The 10,380-nt window shown below is 35.5% G+C and overlaps 1 protein-coding gene across 1 annotated transcript; it reads left to right on the top strand.

The window, feature by feature from the left end:
- The first annotated feature begins 1,836 nt into the window (after positions 1–1,836).
- On the top strand, positions 1,837–9,940 carry LOC118858676 (VIP peptides-like). The gene is made up of 7 exons (XM_036769267.1): positions 1,837–1,860; positions 3,009–3,122; positions 6,386–6,529; positions 7,959–8,063; positions 8,243–8,362; positions 8,640–8,713; positions 9,672–9,940. Exons 1-6 carry the CDS (start codon positions 1,853–1,855, stop codon positions 8,668–8,670), a joined length of 522 nt encoding a protein of 173 aa, XP_036625162.1. The 5' UTR covers positions 1,837–1,852; the 3' UTR covers positions 8,671–8,713; positions 9,672–9,940.
- The last annotated feature ends 440 nt before the right edge of the window (positions 9,941–10,380 follow it).

The raw sequence follows: 10,380 nt of genomic DNA, 5'->3' as shown, positions 1-10,380 counted from the left end.
AGAGCTGTCAGCTGGGAAACAAATTTCCAGACATTAGGAAATTTAATTCATTTAATTTTTCATGTAAATGGATTAGAAAATGTGATTAGGAATAGCAGAATATTCCTTTGCTACTCCAGGCTATCTTAGAATGAATCAAACAGATATACTAAAATCTTAAAAGAAGAATAAGGAGGGAGATTTAGTCATTCTCCCATTAGGTACCTTCAAACAAGCACAAGAAGAACATTCACAGGAAACCAAAAGTTGGAGTTGATTGATTACAGTTTGCTTGGATGTTCATAGAGTTGTTTAACTGAACCTAAATCTCTGACCCCCTTACACAATGCTTTCATAGTGCATATTTCATAAAAGAAATGAAAATATTATAAAATACTCTTTCTATTTTTCTTTGTAACTTTCTAAGCCACAATGATTGATTTTGAAATGTTTTGAGGGTAAAAAAAAACTACATCCTTTCCTAGGATAGTTGTTCTGATGCAAGATATTGGGGAATATTCCCTTCAGAAAAAAAGTAGGCGATGAAGTGGATAAAAGGGAGCTTGGAGATCATTTAGTCCACAGAGAAGTTAAGTGATTGTCCTCTAGGAATGGCTAGTAGTGAAAGAGGGAGGATTCAGACCTGAAGCCTCTGACTCCAAATCCCATATCCTTCCCAGGAATTCATGTTACATCTCATTTGCAATGAGAAGCTCTCTACTAGAGTAACATTTCACGAGTTTCTTTTTTCTCTCTCTCTCAAAGTTCAGTGGTAAAATGTTAGAACCTAGAGTTCTACCTGGAATAATATACATAATATTGTACCAAGAGTTATATTATTCAGAAAGTATCAATAAGGTTGTATTCCAATAAAAATGAGAACTTAACAGGTAAAATAAAAATCCATATATGTGTGACCTGAAGAAATGTGAAAATAACTTATTTTAAAGAAATGAAACTTCTGAGGCTTACTGTCCTAAAACTGTACTCTGTAGGGAATAATCAGAAACTCCTGAATGTCCAAATGAACCTGAAGCTCTGTTGAAAGTCTCATCATAGTTCATAAATTTCAGTAAGGGAGAGAGAGAAATTGTAATAACAGGAATGGAATAAAAATAAGTAAAGTATGAACAACATTGATATTCTTTCAGAATAAGAATAAGCAATAATGTATAGTTAATGTTTCATAAATGTGATGTGTGTCTTTGAACATGAGATTACACAGACATAGACACACACAGTCCCAAATGATTCCAATTACTTTGATTCACAGGATGATCTTATTTCCACTTCCTTTGAATTTTTTTCAGGAAAATACTCTCTTGTAAAACCTTGCTTTGTGACCAGGAAAACCCACTTAAATAATCATTATCTTATTATATTCTCATTCATTTAAAGAAAAAAAACTATTTCCTACTAAGAATGGGCCTAGTGGTTTTTTAAATGAGTTGAGTTTTCCCCTTGTACCTTAAATCTTGAACTTACTCATCATAAGTTAATATAAATCATTCATAATAAGAACATTGCGTGTTCTTCATGGATTACATAGGATCTTCTACCTCACAAAGCAGGGAAATCGTTCATTCATCTCCGGGGGAGTAACAATTGTGACGTCTATCACAGATAGCTATGTGATTGCTTGGCCCCATGTGTAAGCCCTATAAAAAGGAGGGTGTTTGAAATGCTGGTCAGAGTATAGTGAAGAGACAAGGAGTTAGGAAGAACAGCAGTCCCTGTAGCCAAGCTTAAGATCTACTTCAGTGAACAGGTGAAGTCCTTTGTGGCTCCACAGGAATTCACTGCACAGGAAGATTCTGAACATTCACCAGCATCTTTGAGAGAGGAGCACACCTCATCACAGAGAGGACATTACATGTCAGGGTAAGTAGAAACTCCACTTCTCTTTATCTTTCCTCTGGAACTTCCCACAGGTTATACAGAATTTTTCTCCCTCTGGCAAGAAGTTTTCCATGCATTTTTTTTTCTTTATATCAATAACAAAACCAAGTTTCTCAGGTAATACTATGAAGTGGGAAAGCTTATCTTATAGGGGTTGCTTTTATTCATTCTATTGGTTTGTAAAGATTTTATCTTGTTTTCTTCTTCATTCAGTTTTAGCTACTATTACATGATTTCTCTTGCTTCAAGTCTTCTTTCTGTCTTACAAGTGAACACTCTTTAATCTGTGGTTGTGACAAGATTTTAACTTGTGTCTTATTCAAGCACTGAATTTTCTATTATATGTTCAATTGCTTAATTATGGCAGTAATTTTCTTTGCTTTTTGCAGTTTTAAATATTTCATTTTGTTAGTCCTCTTATAGAAGGAGAATTTAAAACCCTGTTTCTTTTCAGAAACGTGCAGAGAGATGTTAAGAGAATGGATATAAATACCACTTACTTCCTCTATACACTCTCTAAAGGAATAAATATTTGAATGATAATATACTCTTCAACGAGAACTTGGCATTATTTTTTAGTATTGATAGTGTTTAAGGTGTCTGACTGCAGGGGTGAGGGAAGAGATTTCTGAGTAATCTGTATTTCAAAAATTCTGCCTATATGTCTCTCCATAACTTTCTTATCCTTATTAGATAATTAAGATAAGAACTAGATGAGAGCTCAATTATTCATTGTTCTCCTTTTTAAAACTCATTCCTTTAGTTAGAATAGGATTTCAAATTGGCTGCTTACTTATGCCTCTGTTCAAAAAGGGGTCAGCATCCCTTAGATTCACATGTGTTTCTTTGAAAAGCTAGAATACAGTATATAACTGTGTGAAATCCATATGTAGTTTGTTACATATAGCTGGCGGCTAATTTATATTCAAAGTAATGGAGGAAAATGGCAGAAATTCTGTAGCTTGAATCTGTAACCATGGTGCAGTTTTATCATTCAATGCAATGACAGTCCCTTGTTTTGAACTTGGCAAAAAAGTTGGTATATTTCTATGTGATGTTCTGGGCTATTTTGTTGATGATATATGTGGCCCCTGAAGGTGATCTAAATGTTTGTTTTTCATTTATTTAAGATATACAAAGATGGAAGCCAAAAGTAACTCCCAGCTCCTGGTATCGCTGATGCTTCTTAGTGTCTTCTGCTCACAAACACTGGCATTACCTCTTGAAACATATTCTACCATGAGGTAAGTTGTCTTTTAACTTAAGAAGTTTCCATGTCTCTCCCAACTCTGCTGTAAAGTAGGATGAGGGGCCATATCCTGCTGACCACTTAAAATTAGAGCTATTTGAAAATGAGTCTTTTCTATTTGCTGATCTTTAATAGTGTAATGTCCTTACTCATTTTACTCCCTAATCAGTTTGAGACTATAATATAAATGATTATCAAATGGCCTGGAATTCACTTCTTTAGCACCAGCTAAAGCAGTAGGATGTAGGCTGAGAGTAGGTCAGAGCACATCTCCAAATAATCCAAATGGAGGCTTTTCTTCTTTTCTTTCATTATTATGGTCTTATTACTACAACATATTTTTACACCATCATTACCTTGGTGTACCTTCTCATGTAACATCAGTTATCTGCATGGTATTTTCATTTCAGTTATTTTCTTCTGCAATGCATTAGATAAAATTTTCAGGAAATATTACAAATATCAATATTGGGATTTTTTCCCAAAATTTTCACTTGTAGCACTTTTGCTGTGTTCTGATATTATATATTACAGCCAACACAGATAAGATTCTTTTGGATATGTAAATAAACTGACTGAAAGCTCTAAACCATAGATATTGACAGAATTAATTCAATACAAGATCTTTTAAAAAGCAAATCACATGTATTATAATCCTTTGTGATATGATTTGATTTTATCCCTAAATAATTTGATATTCCATCCTCTATGATGGATGCCACGTTTCCTAGCTTTAAAAAAATCCTATACTAATTGAGTAGGGGTCAGTACAAAGTAATTGTATGCTAAATCTCAAAAAGGAAAAGAAAAAAAATTCCCAGTCTGAATCTCTACTTCTAGTTTCATAGATAAAATCCTTAGCCAGCCTCTATAGTCCTTCCTTTTTTCCCTACTCGTTAGGCTTTTATCCAGCTGAGTGAAAATTGCTCTTTTGTCAGGAGTACTGAGTCTCTAAGGTAATCAATCAAAGCAGGTTCCTGTATATCTCTGAAATCTGCCCGCAAAGCAGTCAGTTCTATGAACAGTGGCAGTACCAACAGAGTATTCTGGAGTGTAATACAAGATACAGAATTATTAGTGGCCATCCACCTTCTTGTCCCAGGTTGCAGTCCTGAGCAATGTTACTTGCTGAGGGCTACATTCCCATGTAGGATGCTACATCATTGCACATTTTAAGAACACTAGGAAGATTGACACTTTCCTTGAGCACTTTGCTTTGAGTAGGTTAATGTAATTAAATAGACTAATGTCGTTTTATGGTCTGGTTTTGCAAACCAACTCCCTAATTTCATTCATAGAAACAGTGTTTTTTTTAATTTGGAATGTAAAATACTCACTTTTCATATGCCCAATTTCCTCAACTGCCAGTTGTATAATGGTGTCTGCCTGCAGTAAAAGTGCTGCCATTCAGAAATATAGAGGACAGCTACCTGCCAAATGCAATGATTCCAAGAAACAACACTGGAGGTTATCAGTCTTCACATGGATGCTAAGAGATGTTGTCTCATTTCATGCTATTGGCTCATTGTGCTTAAATAACCAGTCATAGATATCTAGAATAATAAATGCTGAGCCTATATTTCCCAGGAAAGCTTAGGAAACTAACTATAAGGAGAGCTCCTCTCTAGCTTTCTATCCTGGTTTTTTATCATGGTTTAAATCCAAACAAATGAAAGAATAAGCTCATTGGTTTTTGGCAGAAAATTTTTGTTAGACACATAGCAAATTCTCACCAATTACTAGGGCAAAGTTACCATATCCACACAGCTCATCTTCTGCCTTAGACAAGTCCCAGATGAAATCACTTTGAGAAGTGCTAGTTTCAGGAAAGTCCGATAGCAGAATCTGGATGTCCAAAGATCCATTTACAAGTGTAGAGTGCAACAAGCCTACTGCTGCCTTGTAATGGGTAATCTAATGATCATTTTATTGACTTAGTACATGTAATGAATGTCTTTCTTAAGGAGAAAAAAAGTGTAAGTAAAATTTATATATCAAACTTACTCTACCTCTTACTTTTATAACATCCGTAATGTGAATATACCCAATCTATATACTTGTTATTATGCATATAAATACATCAGCATTACATATGTATATATATGTATATATCTATACACATGTGTGTGTACTCACTTACACACACATATACACACATCAATGGGGTGTATATAGCCAGGATGAGATGCAGCAGGGTGAAGTAGAAAGACTGGTGGACTTGAAGTCAGGAGATCCGGCTTTATAATGCAGCTTTGACATGGACTTTAGCTATACAATCAGGAGCAAGTCACTTAACTTCTGCCTGCCTCTCTTTCTTATCGGTAAAATAAGGATAACAATACTGACACTGCACACATGACTCGGTTGTTATGGGGAAAAGAGGGATTGGGGAAGGCAACAAGCATTTCTACAGTGCTTACTACATTGCAGTCCCTGTGAAGTCCCTAGCACCTTACAAATGTTCTCTATTTGATCTGCACAACAATCTTCTGTGAGGTAAGTGTTATTATTATCCCCATTTTAAAGTTGAGGTAAATGAGGCAAATAGAGATCAAGTATATTGCTCAGACTCACACAGCTAATAAGTATCTGAGGCTGGATTTGAACTCAAGTCTTTCTGACTCCAGGGCCAGCACTCGTGCACCTACTGCCCTTTATGAACCTTAAAAATCTATAATAAGGGTTCCTCCTCATCTACATTTACAAACATAAATTCCTCCCACAACCTTATTCTCCCTACCTTTTCCTTCCTTCCATATCTCCTACGCTGGTTGCTTTCCATCTTTCCTTCTTCCTGAGTTTGACTACCTTTTCTGTCTTCCTTAGAGCTTCACATCCTTGTCCCTCAAATCTGCCTGAAACAAGGCATTTTCATCTGTTGCACTTCGTTATTTTGCACATTCTTCCCTACTGTTTTCTCTTTTTATTTTTTTGGTGACACTAATTCTCAACTCTCCTTTTATTTTGTTTTCATTTTAACCAATGATAGGAATAGGTGTTTCAGGCCTTGCTTGGCATTTTTTCAATATGTACAATCTGTATTGCATACACATGCACGTGCACGCACACACACATGCACATGCACAGGTGTACACGTAATGAGAGAGCAGAGAATTTTCTGTATGCATTGTATGTTCTCTGTTAACAGCAAATTATTTGGGTGGATCCATTTGTAAATAACTTGCTTTGAATGGTTTTTAATATATCTAGAGATGTTTTGTCTTGTAGTTTATAGCGAGCTCATGTTTTCCCTTCCAGCAGGCTGGGCAATGGCATGCTGTTTGATGGCCCCAATGAACCTGACCAAAATCTAGGTTTATTAAATGTGGAAAATGATCGTCTGGAAAGTTCATTACCTGAAAATTACTTGGCTTTTTTGGATGTTCCCAGAGCCTTGAACAAGTGAGTTCATTTATATTCATTGCTTTGTAATCTGAGAATTTTAGATGGAGTTCTGGACCTGGAGTCAGGGAGACCAAAGATCAAATCTAGGCTCAGAAACTCACTAGCTTTGTAAACCAAAGTAGATCACAACTTCTGCCTCAGTTTCCTCTCTGTAAACATATAATGTTGTTGTTGTTAAGTTTAGTCATATCTGACTCTTCATGACCCAATTTTTATGGGATATTCTTGGCAAAGATACTGGAGTAGTTTGTCATTTCCTTCTCCAGGGTTCCCATTTTACATTGAGGGAGTTAAGGCAAACAGGTTATATGACTTGGCCAGAGTCACATGGCTGGTAAGTGTCTGACGCTGGAATGGAACTCAGGTCTCCTGACTCCAGGCTCAGTACTCTATCCACCGCACCACCTAAGTCCCAGCCTGGTTGTGAGGATAATAGATCATATTTGTAAACTGCTTTGCAAACCATAAAATGTTATGTAAATGCTAGGTATTGTCACTATCGTTATTAACATCGTTATTATTCACTGCACTACTGAAGGCCATTCCAATGCCACATGGTGGTACTGTATGCAGCATAAAGTTGGTCAGTCTAGCTCACCACAGCTACGTATTATTTCTATATCTCTTACAGTTATGGATTTGCTAGATACATTATAATGAGTCAGGCTGATCAAATCTTTCAGTAGCACTCTGTTCCACAATACTCAGAATGTCTTTGTCTGTGCCATTCACTGGGAGCACTAAATTAAATTTATTGGAGTTGCTCTTCATGTAGCCAAGAGAGCTTAGCTCTATCCCAAGAACTTTCAAAAATTGTAGGAACACTAACAATTGAACTTGCTGGCTTGAAAAGTAGTGAGCTCCCTCTCATTAGTAATATTTGTATTTGGATGTCCATTTGTCCAAAATGGGAGAGCAGCAGATTTTTTTATTCAGATTGGCCTAAACTTTAATGACTATTGTCATTCCACCATTCTCTGATTGCAAATGTGTTTTGTTCCATTCACCTTAACACAATTAACTAATTAATTAAACTGTCAGTCAATAAGAAATAAAGGCCATGAATGCAGTTAGGTGTGAGAATCTGCTTAATCGGGTATGAATCCCCTCAAAAAAGCAGAAAACAAAGCTATAAATTCAACTATATCTAGGTTCCCATTATTTTCCAAATTAGTTTAAAGCTGTAATTGGATTTTTGGAACTTTAACAAATAGAAGTCATTGTCATAAAATTCAGATAAATATCATTTTGCATTTAGGATGATGAGAGTGAAATAAAAATTGACATTTAAATGACTAAAATAATTTGTTAAAAATTTATTCCAAATAATTTTATTCATAGTATTGAAAGGCAACACTTATTTTCTATTATCTTTCAAACAAATATGAATATTTTAACCTTTAAATGACCTTTCCCCCCATTTTAGAAATAGCAGACATGTTAAGGGGATGTACACCAATGATGTTAGCAAATCCTTGGAGGAACTTGCTGCTAGACAATTCATTAAATATCTTATTCATAAAAGAGAAGGGTGAGCAATCTATTTTTACTAACTGCCTTTTAATTTACTAGTCATATATTTATTTTTCACTGATATTTGATTTTTGTGTACAAAATGGATACAAATGGACACTCATAAACTCTTGCTTTGTTAGCACATTTGCTAAAACTTTTAAATCTGATGTGTTTCCTTTCCTTTACCATCCATAGCAGGATCAGTATGCTAGAAAAGCGTCACTCTGATTCAGTCTTCACTGACAGTTACAGCCAGTTCCTGAGGAAGGAGGCTTTGAAGAAATACTTGGAAAAAGTTTTGAATGGAAAGAGAAGGTAAAAGGAAATGAGTGTGTATGTAGATGGACTAAATACAAAAGCCAAGACTTAGTACTATGTCTACTGGTTCCAACACAGGGAGCTAACTAACCCCAAGGGTTATCTTCTCGTGATAGCTCATTTCTCTTACTTCTCGGGGTCACTCTAACTATGCTCAGGGTATTGCTCACCTCTAGGTTTCCCCAGATGTTGGCAAAAGGGGCCCCAATCTTCTGTACAAGTAGTTGTGATTGTCTAAGAATCTCCAAATGCATTTTTCTCTTATCTATCACAGTGAAGAAGATAATCCCAACCTAGAACGCTGAAAGTCATGCTTGCAAAGTAGAGCTGATGCATTGCTTCCTAATGGTAAGTCTAACTAAGCATTAATCATTCTGTTCTAGGGGCAACTGCCTCACCCTCTAAGTCTGCAGCAAGGTTATACAGTGGACAGAGTGCTGGGCCTGGAGGCAGGAGAACCTGAGTTAAAATCTAGCCTCAGACACTTACTAACTGTGTGACCCTCAACAAGTCACTTAACTTTTCTTTGCCTTATTTTCCTTAACAGAAATGGGGATAACATTATTGACCTCTCACGGTTGTTGTGAGGATCAAACGTATAATTTCTGTAAAGCCCTTAGCACAGTGCCTGGCATGTAGTAGGCACTGCATGAATTCCTATTCTCTTTCCCTTCTATATCCAAGAGACATCTTGTTGACCATGTTTCTTCCTTAAGAGAAATATCTCCTCATAAGAGTGGGGTACTTCATATTAGTGGACCACGTAAGGCTACACAATTCTGGTTTCTATTGTTGTAGAACCCGATCCAAAAATCAGCTTATAATAATTCAGTATGATTTCTTGTTGTCACTTGTATCAAGAGTTAACAGTAAGAATTTTGATAATCTGAATCGTGCCCTAATATCATTTATCCCTTCCCTTCTCCCAAATTTTTTCTTGTGTTGAGATGTGGAACAAAAATTGAATTTCCTTTTGAGAACCAAGTCATGATTTTTTTTCTTAATCCAAGGTTCATCCTTACCCTTTCTCTCTGATTAAATATCTTCTTAAAATATATTAATTTTCTCTGAGCCAGAATACTAAAGATTCATTGTACAGAAGCGGCCAGTATTTAATGCTGTATCTACTATACCTCTAATACTTCATTTCCTTGTGTTAGGGTCTCATTCTTTGAAAAGTATATCTCTCTCTGAGCTAGCATGTTTACCTACATTGTATTGATTAACTTGAAGATCTTTATTATAAAAATGAAACTAAAATTTTAAATAAAATGAGATTTATTCTTAATTTTTTTTTATTTTTCAGAATTCTTGAAAGAAATCTATGATGAACAAATTGACTATTTTTTGAGTTCTACATAAATCTATCAAAGAAACATCTTCAATATCAAAACCAAAACAAATATATGTTGTAGTGAAAGTTGTGGTTTATTTGCTTCTCATGTAATAAAAGTGGTGTTTACACTGTAAATATCATTTTAGAGATCTTTGCCTAAATTGTGTATTCGAATCAGAAAACCCTATGGCTTCATATGTTATGTATCCTTTCTTTTAATAAATGCATTGAAAAAAGAAGTGCAGACTGGCTTTCAATATTCAATTATAAAAAACTGTGCTGTGAGGGTACACTTATAGATTATGCATAATTCGTGAACATAAGATTTTTCCATCAAAAAAGAAAACTAACATATTCCTTCATGTTCACAGAACCCCGTGGGGGTTTTTTTGGTGGGGGAGAGAATTTGTGTTTTTATTCCAACTCTAAAAGACAGCCTTCATTAGAGCATCATTAGAAACTACCCACATTTGGCTTTACAGTTTCCAAAACACACATCTACATTGGAATAGATTCACTTTGATTTAGGGGTTTGACTCTATGGATGTAGCTCTGGTATATGCAACTCTCACTGGATTCTGGGTTTGGGGAGGTGTGCAATGACATTGGGGTAGATAGTGTGTTGCTTTACAGGAGCAAAGCTTTTTTCCAAGGAGACTCATTATAAATGTCCAGTGAC

Source organism: Trichosurus vulpecula, chromosome 7 (assembly GCF_011100635.1).
Source record: "Trichosurus vulpecula isolate mTriVul1 chromosome 7, mTriVul1.pri, whole genome shotgun sequence".
NCBI lineage: Eukaryota > Metazoa > Chordata > Mammalia > Diprotodontia > Phalangeridae > Trichosurus > Trichosurus vulpecula.
Note: the sequence above shows the minus strand (reverse complement) of the source record. Positions and strands in the feature narration are given on the sequence as shown.